Source organism: Spea bombifrons, chromosome 2 (assembly GCF_027358695.1).
Source record: "Spea bombifrons isolate aSpeBom1 chromosome 2, aSpeBom1.2.pri, whole genome shotgun sequence".
NCBI classification, from domain to species: Eukaryota; Metazoa; Chordata; class Amphibia; order Anura; family Pelobatidae; genus Spea; species Spea bombifrons.
In genome coordinates this window covers 67,876,789-67,899,364 of record NC_071088.1, presented here as the reverse complement: position 1 = coordinate 67,899,364, position 22,576 = coordinate 67,876,789, and the positions used below count along the sequence as shown (strand labels likewise).

The window sequence follows — 22,576 nt, the reverse complement described above, 5'->3', positions numbered from 1 at the left end:
TTCTGGAAAATATACAAAAATGTATTTATTTAACAATGAAAAAATGTACAAATACATTCAACAGCAAAAGCAACATTACTACCACTCAAACCAAAACTGCCTCTGATGTTATGGTTGGGCGGTTAACTATGAGCACATTGTAAAACGAGAGTCTCAATCATCATACATACTCCCCACAGTCTGAAATTATTATTTTCTGTTTCGGTTTTCCATCTTTGTTACCTTGAGCCTGAAATAAAATAAAAATTCACCCTTAATACTCATGTGGGATAGGATAGGAATTGTCAAATGCATAGGTCAGTCAGAAACAAAGCTGGAAAACTTACCTCCATTAACCGAACCACGTCGATTCCCTCCATCACCTCTCCAAACACTACATGCTTCCCATCAAGCCAGTCCGTCTTGTCACATGTGATAAAGAACTGTGAACCATTTGTATTGGCCCCAGAATTTGCCATCGATAGCAAGCCTGCAATAAAAACAAGAAGAATTAAACACTACATGTCTGACAATGGTAAAAGGGAAAGAATGGTGATGCTGGATTGGCCTGTGCAGCACTTTTACAGTGTACAGTTTATAGGTAGGACTGGAAGAATAACAATGGTTTAGGAGGCTCGGTCTCTTCTAAACGAGTTTGCTTCCTCTATTTGCTCTTTGGGGGTTGAAACCCATCTCAGGTGTGCATTTGGAAAAAGTAATATATTTTAAGCACTATCCTTAACATAAATGAGAAAAAAAATAACCAAACATAATACATGATGCACGAGCTAAACAAAATCACGGAAAATCCCAGATCTACATAAAAAGAAACACATTTTGAGAATTCCCCTGCAGTTTTATGTTCTGCATTCTGGTGTTGCTCCGATTTTAACACTCAACTTTAGCACCTACATTTAAATTCAATGCAGAATTAGAAACGTCACCTCTAGTACTCATGACTGTCCAAACCCTTCCCAAAAATAACTACTTACATCAAGTAAAAATCTTCAAGAGGAATGAATATATACACCTGTTCTGTTTAGTTCATTGAGTAAATAAACCTGAGCAGCTAATGTTTAGCACTATCAATTTAAAAACCAAGATCCAGAAGAAAAAATAATTTCACAAAGTAATACAAAGTTTACTCTTATTACACACCAGGCCCTGTGTGTTTCAAGATGAAGTTCTCATCATCAAACTTCCTGCCATAGATGGACTTTCCTCCCGTGCCGTTGTGATTGGTGAAGTCTCCACCCTGGCACATGAACTGCGGGATGATTCTGTGGAAGCTACTGCCCTTGAAGCCAAATCCATTTTCATGTGTGCATAGACAGCGGAAGTTCTCTGCGGGTCATAATAAGGGTTAGTACTTTATTTGTAAACCAGGTTACACATGGAAACAAAATAAAGCAAATACCTGCTCTACATTAAAATACACTATAGACTTTGAGTTATGAATGAACAATTTGGTCAATGCACATTTCTGTTCAGCAGTATCTTCAAAGTACAGTAATACCTCAAATAAGCAGATTTGTTTTTATTTTTTATATTTCGGTAAAGATACTCCCATACAGAGTTCTCTATTTTTATATCATTATTTTTTTTTTAATTATTGTTTTATATTTTGGCGGTACTTTTGATGTTCCCCTCGTCTCACTCACGGCAATTTCCTGTCTGGACATTTCTGCCTCCCAGCGGTTTAAAAGGCAGTCTGAATCAATAGAAATCTGCAACTTAATAGGGCAGATGTAACTTAAGCTAGGGGAATTAGATGATATACATTGCATACATTTGGGTTTTAAAGGCATAGCTATTGCTTACTTTAGTCTTCTTGTAGTTAGATGTATATTTAGTGTACTGAACTGTATAACGTTGATTTGGGAAGTGAGATCATTTTGAATTTTTTTTTTTAAATAAAAATAAAAAATGAGATGTTGCGCTTGTTTGTGCTAACCTGGTGGTTAATTTAAAATACGCAAGTAACAGTATTACCAATTAACTCTTAATTGTATATGGCAGGTATCTGCTGTTATTAAAGTTCATTGGTCAAAGTTTTCTACGAGCCCAAAGGATTGCGTTACCTGCGGTCATTGGTACAATGTCAGCTCGAAGGAGGAAGCGGATTCGTCCAGCAGGCTTGTTTCCTATCTTGATATCCATGTACACCTGGGGGTTTGCCCGTACTTTTTTAGCGGGTGGTTCTCCCTATAAATATAAAAGTAACGATACATGAGACAAAAGTGTCACTTAAGTCGTCACATCCCATTTCCTACTTCAGTAAGTACCTGAATAATCGGCTTGGCTCCCTGAAAAAAAATGCTGTATGTGGGGAAAATAGGCAATCCTATTTATTATATAGATACAAAGAGGTCTCCTTCCTTTAAGGACCACAAGAAAAAGTAAATTTCTAACCAACTTTTGTAAGAAGGATTTAATCTCCCTTTCCAGCTGGATCCGGTACCTGTTCAAAAAGTGCATACATTTCAAACTTGGTTGGGATGAGGGCAAGCACATACGCCTCGCATGAGCTGCATACATTCTACCCGGATAAATAAAGCATGCATAAGGCGCACGGCTGGAGTGATTCACTAAACCTACAATATCTGGAAAGAGTGCAAATCAAGCAACACAAATCTGAAAAATTGTACAGAACATGGAAATTAATGCAGATAAAAACCATCTAGTCTACCTGTTTATTTGTCTCACTATTCCACAAAAGTAAAGTCTGTTTTTTTTTTGTCGACATAATGGTAATGTTGCACGCCTCAAAAAACGAAATTAACTCCAGAACAGCAATGGCAGGGAAGGGGAAGGGAAAGGGAATGTTGTGACGGCAAAGAGTTGATCAGCCAACAGTGATGGCTGAGAGGAGACCTGTGCCATCATTAAGTGGTACAGTGTTCTATTGCATGCTGTCATGCTGTAATCCCCAGGGAGAGGATTTGTTTGGCATTTGGGCACAGGTGCTATACAAGGAATACATATGGGTCCCATAATGAAGAAAAACAAACCTATAATTTTTCCACACACACAAAAAAAAAAGAATAAAATGTATATCAGAGAATGTCACTAGTGAAAAGGACACTCCAAAGTTTGTTGGCAGACGCTAGTACCTCTTGTGCTTCAGGTTTCGGTGCTTCCGTAGTTTCACTTTCTTGATTTTCTTCCAATGTTTTTCCAGAGAACTTCTTTAGCCAGTCATCATCAGACCAAACTAACAAAAAAGGAGGATATTACCCATGGCAAAATTTGCAATATAATTTACAATGAGCATATTTACAACCATAACATGAATGTGAGCGTCCCCTTAAATTAGCATTTTCTCCTCTTTGTAAAGGCACCAAATTGTACAAATTTCTCCTGTACGCACTTGCCTAACGACTTACTCGCGCTTACATTTTACCTACAGGTTAACTATTGCATAAATTTTAATGTGTACTATTCATTGTTGGGGCTTTATTGGACACTGAAGTGAAGTTTCACAGATCATAGCTTCCAAGGTTTTTTGCAGTCAGCCTCTAATGTTTTCTGTATCCTTAGCATGTTTTACTAGGACTTACCAGCCTTAGAAGACCCTTCTTTCAACCTCATGGGTTTAGCCAGATTGACACGTATCGTTCTTCCAAACAGCTCTGACTCATTCTAAGAAATGAAAGCAATGGCATTAGTTTCCATTTCCAAAACATTTCCTGAGCCCAACAGGCAAAAGAGAACAACAGACACTCCGTTAAACAAGCAATGTAAACGGCAAGAAATAAGGTAAGTGATCCATACCATATTATCAATAGCAGCAGCGGCATCCTGAAAGACAAGATAACCATGTTAAAATGTGCAGCCAGAATCACGATAATTCACGTGTAACTGTTAAAACGCGGTAACCACATAAAAACGTGTGGTTGGCAAAGCAGGCCTAGACCGCCAAGCATTTATTAATTATCGACATAGCATCACTATATTCCGCAGTGCTGTACAATTGGTAAACAGGACATAACAGTGTATTAAATAACAATTTGGACTTACAGAAAGCAAATGTTAGGAGGGCTTTGCTCAAAAGGTATGGACACAATAGGTAAAAGTGCAAATATTGTAGGTGGCCCAGCCACACCAATGTATCCCAGAATGACCACAAAAGACATTCTACATATATGCTGACATTCCAGAATATATATTTTTTTATTTTGTTTTGCAGGTAGATCAGTAAAGTAATTGGAAATAAATTCAATATACAACAGAATGACATTTGGAATCCAATGGAAAAAAAATAAAATAAAAGGATTTAGACGTTACCTCCGGGCTTTCAAATTCCACAAAAGCAAATCCTCTGTGTTTCTCTACAAACATAAAACAGTACCGAGTAAACATATAGAGATCCATATTAACTAATATTCTTTACGTTACATTTCAGCCATCATACACACTTTCATGCACAGTTATGGGTCACCTTATACCCTACATTGTTTGCCCCAAATGTCAGACGGATTTATCAGAACCCTCTCAATAAATAAATAAATAAATAAATAAATAAATAAAACAACATTCTGGACCTCAGAGGTCTCTTCTTCAGATAGAAATCCCAGTTACATGCCCATTCTTGTGCTGCCAGTAATGCGATCTGACAAAGAGGAAAGGCTAAAATCCCTTACCAGTTTCATAATCAAGAGGTATCTGGATGTCAGTAAGATCCCCAAAAGGAATAAAAGCTGCATGGAGAATCTTCTCATCCACCTCTTCAGCCAGACCACCTGCGGATTACACACTTTTTTATATTAAATCAAATATAATATAATATATGAAAATACATTTTTAACATAGTGATCTATTACTATTCGTATACCATCTGCCAAAAGTGATCGTAATAAGTTGATGCAAAGTACATTTGTTGAAAACCGATGTTTTGAAGATATAGATCCATTAATACTCAGCGACGTTTGGGATTAAATAAAATAAAGTGTCAAAACACAATGTTCAGCTACACAACAGAACACCTAACACGTGAGACCAGCCACGAGACTCATTATAATTAATAAATAAATATGGCAAAACTAACCCACGTACAACACCCGCTTGGTAGTCGCCATGTTGCGTTGCCCTATAACCTTTACCCTCTAACCTCAAAGAAGCAGCCAATCCCATTGTCGCTTGTGCGGCACAAATAACGATAATGACCCCGGGCTGTGCGCCGGCTGGATTTTTGTTTCGGCGTGATCAAATACAATAACAAGTTAATCAAACAATGTGAGGTGGGCTGAAGCGTTACAACGGAAAGGGATTTGGAAAGATTCTTTATGAAAATAACGTACTTTTCTTTTCTGTCGCCGGAAGTACGCGGCCATCTTGTTGGTTTCCAAAGCTTGTATGCTGGAATGAATATTAAATCTCTGTTTATATAGAATTGCTACAAAGCTGTGGCGCAGCATGTCAAATGGCCACATTGAACACAAGGAACAAAAGGTTTTGGCACTTATTGTTTGTTGTATGTGGTTATACCAATGTACTTTCCAAACAAGCTGACCCTGAGGAGTTTACATTTAATAAGAGGTTTTACGTTAGATGAACGTCATGGGAGTTGCAGTACTTAAAAGCAGGCAGCCCAAATGTGTAAAGAGGTTGGCACACTCTCAGGCAGATTTATTTTCCTCCAATACATGCATTGCAAAAATAACAATAGATAGTTACAATCTGAGAGACTCCTCGCATATTCTTCCCCCTGAGTAATTCACAATAGTGATTATCAATTAATTGCTTGAAAATATACATCTTCTCTCCAAAGCTAACATCGCAATGTTTTCAACATTTCATCTGTCTTTGCATGCATGAAAGTCGGAGGTCTGGAGTTATACAATAAAGAAAAAAATGGAGAAAAGAAGAAGTAGGGATAGAAGAGAGGAATATAGAGAGGGGTTGTGTTTACTAAAGGAGAGCGGCCATTGTAGTTCTTTCAACGTAGGGCGAAAGGTATGGATTCTTGCTAAATGTCCGAGCTTTAGCTATTTTGTTTCCACGTTCCCCATATGGTGTTTGCAGCGTTTCAATGTTCCTGTAGAGCTACTGTACAATGTAGCTTTTCCATAATAAGAACGTGGAGGCTTTTCATTTCCACTATTGAGGGCAGGTCCGTAGATTCCCACCATCTTGCAAGTATTGGCGGGAAAGACAATATGACCTTTTTTCTTTTTAATCTAGGACTATTGACCGGAAGATCATGCAGAAGGGCAGGTTCTGGTGTGGCAGGTAAATTGAGATTTGTTGTTTTGTTAATTAATGAGGTCAATTTGCAGAATCAAGCTAGAATCAGCCATGACCACCAAATGTGTAGCATTAAGCCAGTTTGGCTACAAGTTGTGACCAAACTGGATCAAGGCACATGTATTTTTTATCTAGAGTTTATATCTTTAGCATGATTGTGGAATATAACACCTTCCTATAAGTGACTTCCCTGTGCTATGTGTATAATATTAAATGTACTTTTTTGCAAAAGTGCAGTTTCATAAGTATAAGTTGCGACTAAGAGGGTTTGGAACATTGAAGCAGATAATGCGGTCAAGAACCACACAATTTCATGCAAATGTGGAGTCAACTTCATTTGGCTCCTTGATTAAACACTCTGCTGCTATCCCTCCTGCAGGGGGACATGATGGGCTATATCATGAGTGACACCAAACCTAGAATTTTATACCAGCGATTGTATTTATGGTGATTAGTTGTGTGGGTGGAGGTCGCCTATGTGTGTATGTATTTTTTTTGGCAGACTGCTCCAAGCAAGATCTGTCCGGTCTACAAAACAAAACAATAATTCAGACCCAGAAAATACCACTCAAAAAAAAGACATAAATATTGGGGATTTCATCACACTATATTGACATTTATTGTTTAGCCCGTTATTATGTCAAAGTACCCCAAACTTGGTGAGTCCTTTCTAATTTATCATGGCTAAATAGCTTACCAAGGAGCTGAATCCGCAGAACTGCTTTGCATTTAAACCCAATAAAGACTTTCAAGCAATTTCACGCTGCTCAACACTGTTTGGTCAGAACTTGCAAAATTGCACAGCACAAAAATATACAAGATAGGGGAGCGGACAACCTGAAAAGCTTAAAAGGTGTAAATAAGCAACCTAGATGTATATGCCTCTTATGATTTTGGGTTGTGCGCTTACATATTTTGTATAGGTTACAGGTCTGTTGGACACCCTGACTCCCATGCATAAGGACGCTTGCCCCTGCAGTCTCCTAACATACTCATTGTCTGAAATCCATGTCATCTTCTTGAACTTCTCTGTTGAGCAACCTAGACTCCGCTTTTAGTTTAAAAACTTCACATCTCTGAAATCTAGACCTACCTGCAGGACCACCATGAGAGCACGTGTACCGGGTCCTTTAGGTTTATGTCCACACACAAATTAATTTACATATTGTCAGAACTCACTCAGGAACATTCACTACAGGATTTATTGAAAGTGATTGCACCGACACCTACATATATACTTAGTGTGGATGTCTGTTCATGTAATCTTACTGTGGTGGTGTATTTAGGCTGGGAGCCACCAGGCCTTACTAAAATCTGCCTGGCAACTAAGTAGTAACCTTTTGGGACACGGCACCATGTTCTTTAAATGTATTGTTTCTCATTACCTGGAGTGTAAAATGGGTGCAGCTTTAGACACTGTGAATATCACACTTCAATCACGTAAGTAGACAGTAAAACAGATTCTCAAATCATTTTATTATTCCATTGGAAAACAGATCCATGATGTCACATTCAAACATTTTTCATCAAACCAAACAAAAATCCAATCCCTATGCAATCTGAAGAACAATGTCAGGTTTTCCATAGAAAGGATCCCAAGAGCTTAAAGCAATGTAGTGCATAGACCTCAGGTTTTACAAACAAGACGGGATCTCCAGCCGAGATAAGCAGCATGTGGAGGGGACGAGACTTACCAGCCACTTCCCCCAAACCCTCACACGTTTTGAGAATTTGGCTTCTGTGTTCCCTGTGAAGAGATTACAAAAGGTGCCATGTTATTTCACTGCAAATTAATTCAATTAAAAAACAGAGAATATAAAGGAAGGCCGGTTTACTAAAATTTGTTGTCATATGACTGCAATTTGGAATATTTAAGATTACAAAACTATTGTTATAAAGCCCCATATTATGTGTACAAAGTACAACTAAATACCTGAAACAATAGTTACATGATTGACTGTGAGGATTCAGAACTTTTATATTAGCAAAGAGGATGACGCACCTCTCAGGAATACAGTAGTTTATGAAGAGCCTACTCACAGGTCAGCCTGGTTCAGGAGGTAGCAGCAACAATCCCCACTTTCTGCACCGCTTCTTTTTTGGCCTGGTGAGCTTGTAGAACAGCCACCGCTTCCTCCACCTAACAGATTCCAAAAGGTATAAGTACTTTATTGGATATTAAAAATAATTATATAAACATACTTAACTCTACCAGTATTTGTGAAATACGAGTAACAACCAGCTGAGAAATGCAGTTTGATAAGACACCCAACAGTTGCACCTGAAATAACCGACTTAGTAGTGTTAGCCAACGAAACAAGCAACAGTGGCGTCATCAAAGGGGAGGAATATAGTGACGTGTATCAGAATGTGTCAATATGTTTTAAAATTTCAAATGATTGTTCTCAAAGATTTTGAACATATAGTGTTGGAAATAAAGAAGTACAAGTCTGCTTATGGTTCCTTACCTTAGATCGCAGAGACTCAGGGGACTCTAGCATGTGCAGGAGCTCAGAATTATCTATTTCTAGCAGCATGCCTGTAATCTTTCCTGCAAGTGAGGGGTGCATGGCTTGAATCAGAGGGAAGAGTCGTTCTCCTAAACCAGAGGAGAGTAGTGAGGTTAGCCTTCAGCTGTTTCTACTGGCTCCCACCACTTCCTTTAACAGAAAACCACATGGGACTCACCCAACATCTGTTTCTGTTCCTGGGGTGGGGCAGCAGCAAGCATGGACGCCGTAAGAGGCTCCTGTCCTTGCACATGGACAGCTGGTTGTGGGGTCTGTGTGAATAAAAAAAAAAAAGTCACATTTGCCCTGGAAACACAGAACAAACCTTTACTTCTTAGTTTATGCATTCTCACAGCTGTAAATAAACTGATTTTTTTTCAAATTGTGTTGCTTTTCAGAATGGGAGGGCAGCAGATCACAGAAGTAGCACTTAAATATCAATTACAGTACAATTTGATCTAACCATAAAGTTCTTTTCTGTGCCAAGATGTACTACAATTATACTCAATGAATGAAATATAACAGCTGCAGACTATTTGTTCCCAGTAGGGACGTTCCCAATAGGGATGCTGCGGGTTCTCAAAACACACAGAGCAGATGAGTTTGGTTTATCATAATAATAAAAAAAACAAACAAAAAAAAAAAACAAAAAAAAACTCTTGTTGCTTAGTAAACCATTAATCCACCTAAATCAGAATTGAACTAAATCTGAATACACTCATTTGAATATTTCAGCTGTATGATTGCAAAAACCCATTATGTCTTACTGCAACCGAGCAGTGTTGGTTTGCGCAGCGAAACATGTTTATTTGTAAGACTAGACTGTAAGCTCGTTTGAGCAGGGCCCTCCTCACCTGTTGTCTCTGTTAGTCGATTTGTTATGTTACATACTACTTGTTATGTCCTATCTACCCATTGTACAGCGCTACGGAATTTGATGGCGCTATATAAAACAATAAATAATATTTGCTCAACCTAGAGTTAGCAGGAGGGTTGAATGGTTCAAATCCTTAATCACTATATTAAATAGTAAATTGTTGGCACTATATACACAATAATGAGCCAACTACAGTGAGCTCCTCCTGCCCTGCCTTAGATTTCCTTTTGTTTTTAACAAATATTTGACACTATAGTGGGTATAGGTGAATGACGACATTCTAGAAGTAATCAATGAAGATGAAATCCATGTGGATGACGGACATTCTTATCACTCATTGGGAAAATAAGTTTTAGCGTTTTGAATACTATGCATCAGGAGTCCCTAGAAGCATTTCTTGTTCTCCACATGGAGCCTCGCTTTTAAATATGATTTTACTTTTTTATGAACTCCAGTGCAGCTCACTGCATGGAAATCAGTGCATACATTAGTTATTGTAGTTGGAAAATGAGGCTTCTGCTTCATTTGACTCCTCATCGAGTTACCTCAAAGTATGGAGCATACACCAGCGTGCTCCTTGTACATGCCAATTGGAGATCTAGTCAAGAAATCAATTGGCACAGCTGCAGCCAATCACACGTATGCTAACTGAACACTAACGTTCTGCTATCGCACATGTGATTGGGTGCTGCTTTAATGACCTCCCTTAAGCAGTGTTATGGAGCATTCTAATGCTACCTAGTTTCAGTGGAGGTAGAGAGAGGGGGTTAAATCAGGGCTTGACAAATTTGTTGTGAATCTAGGCGCCAGCTAAAAAAGTTAGGAGCCAGGATCATCATCAGCCCACTTACTAAACTCACAGCATTTGACCTGGAAGCACCCTGGACTTTCAGGTCAGTGCTGTTTTTTTGGGTTTTTTTTTTAAATAGATTTTTTTGATATATATATTTTTTTTAACACTTTCAATGCTGATGTTCCATTGGAGCACAGCATTGATTGATATTTAGCCCCCACAAGCTTGTGGGGACAAATGTTAACCCCTGCAATGCCACGAATGTGTTATAAACAATTGTGGAATTGAAGGGGTTAACGCTGCACTGTCGCTCTCATGGAGCGATCAGGCAGCAGGGGGGTGTTGGGGCTGGTCTCCACACTCATGTGGAGACCAAATAACCCTCTCCCCCTGTCACTGAAGCTGCCTCTGGCAGCTGGGAAGCAATTGCTGGTCTATAGACCAGCCATTGCAGGGGGGAGTCTCTGATGACTGCTGTAGGCTTCCATGCCTACAGGAGTCATCAAAGGGCTTGTGGGGGCTCGTTTTTGCTGTTGCTGGTCTGCCTGGACTTCCAGGCAGACCACCAGCAGCAGAGCCCCTTGAAAAACGGGAATTAACCCCTAAATGCCGCGATTGCGGCATTGAAGGGGTTAACGCTGCCCTGTCGCTCTCATGGAGCGATCAGGCAGCAGGGGGATGTTGTGTCAGGTCCCCACACTTGTGTGGGGACCCAATCAACACTGAACCCCCTTTCCTGAAGCTGCCTGTGGCAGCTGAAAAACGCTATTGCAGGTTTCTCTGCAATCGCGGTTTCAGCCTACAGGATCACTCTGTGGGAGTGATCTCAGGCTCGGGGGCGGGCTCTGAGTGGCTGTCCTGGGCAGACAGCAACAGCAGCGCCCCCGCGTAGTGACACGGGGGCATTTTTTGTGAATGTAAGAGGCTGACAAACTCCTAGGCGCCAGGACAAAATTCTGAGTCGCCATGGCGACCTGGCGCCTGGGATTTGTCGAGCCCTGGGTTAAATGACACACAAGTCTTATTTTCTGACTCTAAAAGCTAAACATTGCATGCAGTAAAATACAACAGACACCAACATATAGTTTTTCATCTATGTTGACTACATACTCTAAGAGTTATTGGTTTATTTTGCATAAAGGGTCTGGAAGTCTTTGTTGGTTGAATAATCAAAGATATTTCCACAGTTTACTGAACTCACTATAAACACGAGTTACAGAAGAACCACATGCCTACATAGATGAGCTGCACATTTAAAATTAACCAGTCTCCATCGATGGAAAAGATGAAATGCTTTATCGGTTGTGTTATAAAAGAATCACACAATCCTGCAAAAAGTACAAACACTAAAGATTATTGGTATTAATGTAAGTAAACTAGCAGATCTATCCCTTAAGGAATACAACAGGGATATCGTTTACGTTCCTTTCGGTTAGTGTACCTGCATTGGTTGCACTGCTGGAAGTGGACAGCGCGTGTATTTGTACGGAGGCACAGCACGAGGCGGGGGAGCAGAGACAGGCGGTCGAGGGCCTATGGTCTGAGTGGCTGAGGATACCCCTACAAAACAGACATGCTTGAAAGATCTTAACATAATAGGGTTAATCATTACGCTGCAGTCAAAGAACAACTGTGAAGACTTTTTGGACCACCGGAAAACTGGTTAACATTTTCTAGTATTCTGTAATATACGCAAACGGAATTTGCTTACTGCAATCCATTTGCAATTATGTACATGTATAAAAAATGCAAGTTTAAAAACAGGTACAAGACTACATATTTTATACAGATTATTATAGCTATTCCTCTTCAGTAGATTTTAAAGTTGGCTATTTCTCTTTTTTCCTCTGTGCACACAGGGTTGCTAGCCAAATAAACGCTACAGGGTAAAGTACTTTGCAAGTATCTATGCATCCTCAAACAACCTAAATATGTTTGTGTTAAAGCTATTGCTACAGCACAGTTAAAGGAAGAGCAGGTATCAACCAGCTTTCAATGCAGTAATGATATTTAGTCTTACCAACTCTCTGGGTTACAGTTGGGATGGCACGGGAGCCCTGAGTACTGGAAGGCGTCAAGTGTCGTAGTGACTGGCGAGGACCACTCTGCCGTAGTGTGTTTGGAATGGGCTGGAAACCTAAGTAGGACGAGGTAATAGATTAATGTAAATTGTGCACTGTTGACTGTACTTAAACAAGGCCAATAGGAATGCAATACTCAAGCAGCACACCTTGCGGACGTCCTGCCTGCTGCCAGCGGGGACCAGGTCGCATCTGAGGCATGTGATTGGGTGCATAGTATGTAGGTCTGCTCTGAGCTTGAGCTACAGCTGGCACAAAGTATCCCCCCGGGGCAGGCTGAAACTGGTTCATAAGCGTGTTGGCAGGTAAGGCCCTCATTCCAGCTATGCGTTGCATGTACTGATTGGTGAGATGAGCTTTGCGTTCTTCCTTTCTTTGAGCCAGTGCTACATATAATGGCTTGGATCCAACTATCCTCCCATTCATTTCAGTCACTGCTTTAGTGGCTTCCTCTGGTGAGGAAAAGCAGACAAACCCAAAACCTTTGCTACGGCCATCTTCTAACATTACCTAGAAGAGGTTCACAGAGAGAAGAGCCAATAAACAAAAACAAAGAAAAAACATGGCAAATTATCTCCAAACACAAAAAATACATGTGTAGCAGAGGTGTAGAGACAGAACACTAGAGAAAGTATGCGCTGTCTGGATTTCCTCCGTCTTTTCTCTAGCACCGATAAGCCTTCCCCCGCACCACACAGCAGAGTCAGGATGAGTTGCCAGTGCTACATAAACGCATTAAAATGCCACATTTCTAAATAGATTTCTCACCTTGGCACTAGTGATTGAACCAAATGGAGAAAATTCCTTCCGTAACTTCTCATCATCAATGGTATCATCCAAGTTTTTAATGTATAAATTCACTCCCTGAGAAGACAGCATATGTTAACTCACAGACCTGGCCGCCAAAACATTCATAGGCCTCTCTCATAAGAGAGACTGTGATATCAAATCAATAGATTACAGAAAAAAGGGTGCAAATTCAGTGACGACAGATGATGTAAGTTATATTTAATATCACACTTCACCTGATAGCGGCTGATCCTCTCTTGCTTTAATTGCTCGAACCTCCTTTTCAGCTCTGCTTGACGTTCCACCTTTTTTTGAGCTCTTCCTACAAACATGATCTTCCCATTCACATCCTTTCCATTCATGTCATCTACCGCCTGTCAAAAACATGTGAGTTGATTAAAGGTCGCTCGAGGGAAAAATTACAATCCTTTCCTGACCACACAAAAATTTTGCAGAGCTCCCCAGCACCTGGCTCAATCTTGCAGACATTTTGTGTCTGCCTGGTCCTCCAGGGGAGCTCTTACCTTATTGGCATCTTCGTGCTTTTCAAAGCTGACAAAGCCAAACCCCTTGGACTTGCCACTGGGATCAGTCATCACCTTAACGCTCAGGGTCTTCCCTGCAGCCAAGAGACACCGGTTACCCGCAGAGGTCACAGGGTCACAGCATGCAGGGGCACGGCACACGCATGATACCAAGCGCCCGCATGCGCTAGCAGAGTCAGCTTACCCATGGCATAACAACTGAAAATAAAAGCCCACATGCATGGGCAGAGCCACCGAGCTCACAAATGTATCCACTGCACACACGAAGCCAAAAGCAAGTGGCCACGTGGGAGCATGACCTAGCGTGAAGGCAGAGCAAATGACTTCACACAGTTACCGTATTTGCTGAATGTCTCTTTCAGTCTTTCATCATCCATGTCTTCCCCGAAATTCTTGATGTAAACATTTGTGAATTCCTTGGCTTTGGCTCCAAGTTCCGCCTCTCTTTCCCTGCGGCATTTGAACCGCCCAACAAACCTTAAGGGGAAAAAATGTGTTATTTATTGCTTCCTTCTTGCATAGGGTTCGGCTGTTCCCAACACTGTCTCCTACCTCACCAACTTATTTACCAGCTACAATATATATACATTGCGCTCTCACAATTTTTTTGTCAAGTGATTCCAGAACAAAAACAATAGGTGTAGCAGAGGTGTAGTGACGGAGTGCTAGATAAAATATGCACCGTCTGGATTTCCGCTGCATGTATCTCGCACTGATTAAACCTCCCTCCGCACCATACAGCAGAGAGAGGATGAGTTGCCAGTGCTACCTACTAACCCACACGGAGTCATACCATTTTTCTATAGGAAACCCCAATTATATATCTATACATATACAAAGCATCACGTTAATTTGCAGATCCTTATTCACAAGCCTTTTAAATAAATTATCGTCAGATCCTGCCCCCTTTTACACCCAGCCCAGCACACGGGGTCCCTTACACTTTGCGATCGTTGAGCAGCATGCCATTCATCTTCTCTATGGCTCTGTCCGCAGCATCCTGTGTCTCAAAGTGCACAAAAGCATACCCCTTGGAGCCATTCTCATCGCACACCACCTGCAAGAGAACAAATGCCTGGAGTCAGCGTTAAACCTAAAATACTGCAGTATACTACACATGCTAAAGAGACCATCAACAGAAATACTAAAATAGAAGTGGTCAGACTAACCTTACATGAGAGAATATTCCCAAATGCTGAGAAAGTATCATAAAGTGCTTTGTTGTCTATTGATTTGTCCAGGTTCTTGATGAACACATTGCCCACACCAGATTTTCTTAGTGACGGGTCACGCTGGGACCACATGATGCGAATAGGTTTCCCTTTGATTACATCGAAGTTCATAGTATCCAGGGCCCGTTCGGCTACAAAGAAGGGAAAAAACTAGTATTTAAAGGCAAAAATTATGTGTAGTATAGTACATAGAATGTATAGTACATAGAATGTGCTCTCTTTTAAAAAGGGAGTGATGCCAATAATTTTCCTCTAACAGCATACATATTCCATCAGTCCTCACTGTCACATTTTAGCAAATACAACCCAAAACCTCTGATACCTACCCATGTCTATGATAAGGATTTTGGCGACCAGAAATCATTGCCCGGTGCCTAGGGGACTGCTGTCAAATCGTATGACTTCAAGAGCCTCCCCTTATAACAGTACGTCTAAACCCTTTGGCTGCGCTCTCTGCTTGCATGCTTAATGAGTGAGCACCAGCGATACGATGTAATTTCCCAGTGCTCAGACGCAGCCAACGTGTGAGGGCCACAAGGGTGCAGAAGAGCTGTCCTGGGCCCCAAAGGCAGAGGTGAGGAAAAAGGTGTCTCTCGGTGTGTGTGTGTGTTACATATATTAGTGTCATGGGAAAAAGTACAGAGAGCCTCCAGATCTCTACCACTTAATTGCACACAGGATCACTGCTGAAAACAATCCTCTTATGAGCTCCACTGAGGAGTAGCATTGGCTGCTCCCATTCAGCTTTTTATTTTTTTTTTTACTAATAAAACATTTGCACGTTAGAATATATAAAGGAAACAAACCGAATATAGCAACAGAACCATTAAATCTAGATGACTAGATCTCGTTTTTCATTGGCTTTCACTACAGCCGAGGCATACTACAGAACATTGTAAGCGGATACACAACAGTTAAGTTAATAAATGTATCCATTGTAATAAGTTACTTTTTCCTCTTGTTTACATTCTTCTGCTATACAATTTTTTTTATTAAAAAATTAAAAGTAACAGGAGCGGTCACACTGCTTACCAATGGAGGTAAGGACTGTTTGGCGATCAGGTGGTAGAGATCCGGAGGCTGTTAGGAACAGCGGGACACAACATGGAATCTATAAGAGTCACCTACTGATCTATGCAGCAATAGTTTGCTGAAGTTCAGCTAAGGAGAAAAGCGCAGACTGATTGTATAGCCGTTACCTTACTAAACACCCACGATTTTTTGAATGCTCTTGTACCTTCAAGGCAGCTGGAGGTGATGAGTAATTACATACGTATAGGCAGTAATGACTATTTAACATTTGCTCTCATTTGCATTCTTGAAAACAGACCTTGTGGAGATGAGTATTTTGTTTCATGTTTACAAGTAGTAACGTTATCTAGTTATAGTCTGATTTGTTAACGTAAAATGACAAATACCTGGGTGAGCAGGTGACAGATACTTAGCTGACAAGGAGAGAGACGAGGTTAAAAAACACCAAGCTATTAAAAGTGCCATTCCTCCTATAAACATTGACAGCCCTTTCTATTATGCTACGCACAAACATTTGCAGATGCCATTGTATTTGTTTCCTGTAAAGATTTAATAACCTAAAAAGGTTATTTAATAACCTAAAAGGGTTATTATGATCAGCACTACGGACTAGGATGGCGCTATACAAAACAATAATAATACTCTGATGGGCTGATGGGCCAGGCTTTTGGAGCAGGTTTTCATGGATGGGACACCCAAGTAGAGCGCAGCACAGACCAAGCATGGAGTGGCAGCTGACATTTAGATGAGTTTATTTATAGCTAAACATGTTCTATGCAGCAATTACACAGAATGCAAAGGAAAAGTGACATGCAAGCCAATGACCCCACTCCAACCCTCAGTACCTATGACCCATAAACATTGAAAGGCAGTTATAGTCCTGTGTATGTTGTGCATCATCTACCAAGATATATTGAACAAAACCATAAATAACCCTTAACCCATGCCCATGACCAGAGGAGGTGCTGGGATTTGAGTAGCTGATTGGTGTCACTGTTGCTTTATGAGGCTATTTTATAGAGATGGAAGGGAGACATCTACAGGATGTTATATCACAAAATATATATGTTCCCAAAAAAATAAACTTGATCATAAATACAAAATCCCCTTGGTTTTTTTGTGTACGAAGGTTTCTTAACGATTGGGTGCCCTTCTTTACTGCCACAAACCTAAGAACCACTCCTGCCCCTGTGATACCATAGAGGAAATGGGTTTAAAGCATTAACCTGCCTCTGGACAACTTGAGCCAACTCTGGCAGCAATGTAAAGCGTCCATATTTAATGTTCCCATAGATTACACAGACTGGAGATCACACAGACAAACTCAAATCCGGACTCACCATCTGCAGGCTGCTGGAAGTTGACATAGGCGTATCCCAGGGAGCGGCGGGTGATCATGTCCCTACACACCCGGATAGACAGGACAGGCCCGGCAGGACTGAACTTCTCATACAGCATGGCCTCCGTTACATCGGGGTGCAGGTCACCCACATACAGGGAAGCCATGGGATAACTGCTGGCGGCTGCGTGCATTACCCTACTGGGGGTAAAGGGCCCGCTTCTAGGGAGGGGGGTCTCCACAGGAGACACGAGAGGAAAGATTTCTAACTACAACGGTGCCCTGTAACAACAATACGGCAGAGCAGCTTAACGCGAACTAACAGGGACCGCTTATCCCGTAATTCGTGGAAGGGAAAGGCAAATTGCACTATGCTGAGGTCTCAGGAAACAGTAAGGTGCAGGAGACCGAAAGCTTACAGGAAAGGATTTATCTTTATGATTTCGGTAAAACGGGCGACCCGGTGACAGGAGGAGAGCCGGATATATATATTGGGTTGATAACGTGTGACCGGATATAACACGGGGAGGTCGTGCCTGACGCTTGCTTAATGTATGACAGGTATGCCCCCAAAAGCATTTGTTTAATGGAAATTATCACCCTATTACTTTTGTTTATGGTGTTCGAGGAGCGTCCGGCTACTGAGGCCCGGTCACCGTCAGCTTCTGCAGCTCAGGCCGGCTCCCCGCTCGGCAGCGAGGATAAGAGAGACCGTAAGAACGTGGGAGCGTGACTTTTATATCTGGGTCAGAGAGCCGCTGGGCCCGAGCAGACAGTACAGCGACCTCTGGCGACGGCCCACCAGTACTACCGGTACACTGCTGCACTGACCTACCTGTGAAGTGAGAGACACATTACAGTTGATTAGGGATGACTAAAGTAAAGAAAAGAAAGTCGTTATGGAGGACTCTGTGCAAACTACGCTAGTAAACTACGCACCAAGATGCTTCTTTACTGGGGTGATAAGAGATACAAAAGTCTTCTCATTTCTCATGACTTGAGGGACATTTCTTTATAGGTAGCATCGCAGTAATTAGGTCTTAACGTAGCTTTTGTTGAGAATCATGACTTAGGAACTAGAACCATGTCTTTTGCTTAGTCAAAATGGCTTGTAAACACATTTAGTGCTATTTATGTACATGTAACATGCGTTTTTGTTGCTCCGTGATACCTTATAGAAATATAGACAGCCCATCTAGTTATGGCCATTAGTCCTGATATAGTGACTCCGACCTTCATCAATCCTTGGTCTTTTCTTAGATTCAGGGTGGGTTTATGCCTAGTCTACGAATGTTTAAATGCCCTGTATTAACCTCTACCACTTCTGATGGGAGGCTGTTCCATTTATCTACCACCCTCTTAGTAAAGTAAAACTTCCTTACATCACATCTAAACCCCTGACCTCCCCAGTCTTAGATTTTTACCTCTTGTTCTAACATTTCTCCTCTGAAATAAACTTCATGTACTTTGTTAAATCGATTTATGTATTTAATTGTTTCTACATAATGACATCCCTTAGTCATTCCTTACAGTATAATTTCTGAGTTCTCTGAGCTCTCTCCAAAATGTCAATACCCTTCGAGAGGTGGAGGAGAGAGGCATGAGCTGAAAATGGAGATCCCAGCAGCAGTGGAAGTAGCGGCCTTGCACTCATGCAGAGCAGCAACACTAGATTCAACAGAGCAGCAACACTAGATTCAACGGAGCAGCAACACTAGATTCAACGGGGCACCAACCATTTGGGCAGCGGCACTGATGCTTTAGTGGATACCACCCAAGCCCTCCAAAGTCAGACTAACGCCTCTGAAAAGGTCAAAGCCTACTTTGAGGAACTGCCTCCACCTCCTACTACAGACCCTCTAAGTTATTGGGACCAGAAAGATGGTATCTCGCCAGGCCTCTCCTTACTGGCACAGCTGTTGCTTTCATGCCCACCCACCAGTGTCCAAAGCAAGATGGTTTTCTTTGTGAGGCAACATACTCAACCCCTAGAGAACACAGCTCTCCCCACACCTAGTGGAGCAGATGGCTTTCTTGAAACTCAATGTTCCCAAGTTAGGTTACTCGGCACTCAATATTAAATGTGAGTAAGGTTCTACTGCCACTGCTCTAGGATACAATTCTTTATTTAATGTTTCATGTATTGGGAAAATTCAGTACTGTACCAAGTGGTTGGATGTGTCTGTCTGACAGTGTCTGCCCTGCCTCTGCAGCTCAGTCTACCTACCTTACTCTGAGGGATTACCGTATTTGCTCGATTATAAGACAAGGTTTTTTCCAGAGCAAATGCTCTGAAAAATACCCCTCGTCTTATAATCGAGGTCGTCTTCTAATCAGACCTCATTCTGCTGGGGCCGTGCTGCTTACCGGGCTTTGGTCGCCAGCAGTGTCTCTGCTATTAGCAGCAGGATAACAGGAAGCTAGCACAGTCCTCACATAACTCTACTTCCCCCCTCCTTCCTCTGGGGGTGGGGCCAGAGAAGTTGCTCGCAGAGTGGCATATAGGGGTATAAGGCATATCATGGGGCAGAGGGGCATATAGGGGGTTAAAAGGCATATAATGGGGCACAGTGGCATATAGGAGAGTATAAGACATTTCTGGAGGCAGAGTGGCATATAGAGGGTTAAAAGGCACATCATGGGGCAGAGTGGCAAATAGGGGGGCAGATGTGCATAACTGGGGGGGGCAGGTTGGCAAATAAAAGGAAATAAAATATATATATTTTTCTCAATCATAGCTTTTATTAAATAAGAAAAAATAGTTTACAAAACTTTTTTCCTATAGGGTAGTCTTATATTCAGGCTTTTTGTTTTTTTCCTAAATTAATATTTTGATTTTGGGGGGTCGTCTTATAATCAGGGTCATCTTATAATCGAGCAAATACGGTAATTCTTTTTACATTTTCGTGGAAATTTATTGTCCTGAAACAGCCTGTGGTTGCCAGTGCCCTACTACTATTGCTGCTTTCATATTATCAAAAAGGTCATGTTTTGGGAGAAACATAGCATGCTACTGGATGGGTGTATCTGCTGTTGGTGATGGTGGTTCAGCAATGCAAAATCGAGTCTGGCTCTCTTCCTAAACCTTTACATGCTACTGCTATAAGTGAAAGGTGGGTTCAGAATATGGAAGGTAAAACTTCCCCCTTTGGAAACATCCCCCCTCAAATTTTGTTTCTGACTCAAATAGGCTTTTTTAATCCCGCCCGCTTCCGCAATGCGGGTGTTCCACACTTTTTTCAGTGGAAGTTCTAAAAGCAACTAATCATAAGTAGCAGTCCTTAAAATAACCCCTGAAAAACACAGACTAAGCTTTCTAGAATCTTTCAGATGGAAATGCAGTAGCCACTGTGTAGATTATTAGATGAGGACATTATTGTTCTACCACTCAGAATTTGTGTGCTTATACAATATAAATATGTATTTGCAGAAAGATAATAAGGCTAAGTGAGTGATGCCTTGGAAAACAGTTATAGAAAGATACAGAAAATGAAGCATTGTGCCAAATGCCATTTCATAGAGTGCCACTATGTATGAGATGCAGTAGGTTGTCCAGGACCACGTTGATAACTATGTACCACATATGTAAATTGACCCTGCAAGGAGTGAGGGGACATCTGCTTAATATAAAAACGCTGCACAAGCTAACCATAATTATCGGCCATTATGGAAGCCATGTGTTTTACATCACTTGCCAAAAATAATTGTCAGCAGAGTAAATGTTATTAGAATATGGAATTAATGGGACAGCTCTTTGGATCTAACATTTGTTAACTGGTTGGCCAAGTGGCTTTAATAGGTGCAATTATATATTGTGTCTTATTCCAATTTTAGCTATTAGCTGCTTTTATGTGTATATGCCCCTTTTGAACTTGTTACTCTTATTGTATTAACATACTGTACAAAAGTGTTTGATGTTATTAAGCTCATTAACAGAAGTCTTGATATTATGCACACAAAAGGATCATTGCTACCAATGGAGGGCTGTTATCTTCTAGCCCGACGACAGGTAAATCCTCAGTAATAAACACTCACTGCCATTTATATCTACAAACACACTTACCCACGCACTCACTCTAACATACATACTTTCTCACTTACTCCTTCCCTTTCACACACACCCACTCCTTCCCTTGCTCACCCCCTTACCTCACCTTTTTTCTGGCTACTCACACGTGGAATGTGAGGTGCTGAGCTGGTGCTTAAAGGCAAGGCTAACTTCCAGATAAGGTGGCTCAGTTGTCCTGAATAATTAAACGAATGCTCCTGAGATGGAAGGGTAGCCACTGGTGGCTTCAGACAGGTATGGTAACATAGAAAGAGTCCAGGCAGGGTAGATGAAAACCTTACACACACACTAACACAGCCAGACACATTAACATACACACTAACACAACTGGACACATACACAGAGGCACTCACAGACACCCACACGCACACTTACACACACAGACATCCACACTAACATACCCAGACGCACATGCAGCGTGACAGACAAGAAAATACCCACACACATATGCAAAAAAAAAACATACCCAAACACAGATACACACACTGAAAAAACATGCACACTAACATACACAGACACATACTAGCATAGCTAAACACACACACTAACAAATAAACTAACATACCCAGACACATACAACTCACTTACCACTGTGAAGCCTTAGCCTGCCCTTAACACAGCTGGCTAGATCACACATCGTGATATGAGCCCATTCTTTAATAATAATGCTGATGAATGCATGCAGGTGCCAGAAAGAACAGCTCTTGTCAGAATGCCTCCTGGATCGCATGGATCCACTGGAATTCATGAAAGGGCCGACTCTTTCTGGGTATGTTGAATTATTGGGCAAGAGTGTTTTTTGGCCACATCCACCCCAGCAGCCAATTATGCAAAAATATATATATATATAGATATAGCGAGGTTAAAGTTATTTAGAATGTATCTTTAATGTATTGATTGTATTCATTGCAATTATACTTACAATCAATATAGTTTATTTAAGAGCAGGGTAGGTTTAGCCTGCTCTGTAAATGTATATTTCTTTCTTTTTTTCATTATTATGTTAGTGTGTTGTATATGTTACATTGTTTACATTTCTCTTTAACAAGAAATATAAGTATATAAGTAGCTTCAGGGCCATTTC

General features: G+C 41.0%; 2 protein-coding genes and 2 non-coding genes across 5 annotated transcripts; all 4 read right to left on the bottom strand.

Annotated features, from left to right (window-relative positions):
- PPIE (peptidylprolyl isomerase E) lies at positions 1-5,079 on the bottom strand. Its single transcript, XM_053454641.1, has 10 exons — positions 5,027-5,079; positions 4,623-4,721; positions 4,267-4,310; positions 3,754-3,780; positions 3,540-3,621; positions 3,093-3,193; positions 2,061-2,184; positions 1,138-1,323; positions 327-469; positions 1-229 (listed from the first exon to the last, which is right to left on the bottom strand). The coding sequence occupies exons 1-10, from the start codon at positions 5,055-5,057 to the stop codon at positions 161-163; spliced, it is 906 nt and encodes a 301-aa protein (XP_053310616.1). The 5' UTR covers positions 5,058-5,079; the 3' UTR covers positions 1-160.
- Positions 5,080-7,682: 2,603 nt separating this feature from the next.
- PABPC4 (poly(A) binding protein cytoplasmic 4) lies at positions 7,683-18,140 on the bottom strand. 2 transcript variants are annotated; one of them, XM_053454634.1, is made up of 14 exons: positions 17,425-18,138; positions 14,990-15,183; positions 14,762-14,877; positions 14,158-14,297; positions 13,800-13,894; positions 13,512-13,649; positions 13,255-13,350; positions 12,636-12,996; positions 12,426-12,542; positions 11,847-11,965; positions 8,914-9,007; positions 8,694-8,824; positions 8,266-8,365; positions 7,683-7,972 (listed from the first exon to the last, which is right to left on the bottom strand). In XM_053454634.1, exons 1-13 carry the CDS (start codon positions 17,615-17,617, stop codon positions 8,279-8,281), a joined length of 1,881 nt encoding a protein of 626 aa, XP_053310609.1. In that variant the 5' UTR covers positions 17,618-18,138; the 3' UTR covers positions 7,683-7,972; positions 8,266-8,278. The 2 variants fall into 2 exon arrangements, with proteins under 2 accessions (XP_053310609.1, XP_053310610.1); XM_053454635.1 differs by lacking the exons at positions 7,683-7,972; positions 8,266-8,365; positions 8,694-8,824; ... (4 more) ...; positions 13,255-13,350; positions 13,800-13,894 and having other exon boundaries at positions 17,425-18,140.
- On the bottom strand, positions 13,080-13,209 carry LOC128476052 (small nucleolar RNA SNORA55). Its single transcript, XR_008347079.1, has one exon. It is a non-coding gene; the product is annotated as a small nucleolar RNA SNORA55 (small nucleolar RNA).
- Positions 14,457-14,586, bottom strand: LOC128476051 (small nucleolar RNA SNORA55). Its single transcript, XR_008347078.1, has one exon. It is a non-coding gene; the product is annotated as a small nucleolar RNA SNORA55 (small nucleolar RNA).
- Positions 18,141-22,576: the final 4,436 nt, after the last annotated feature.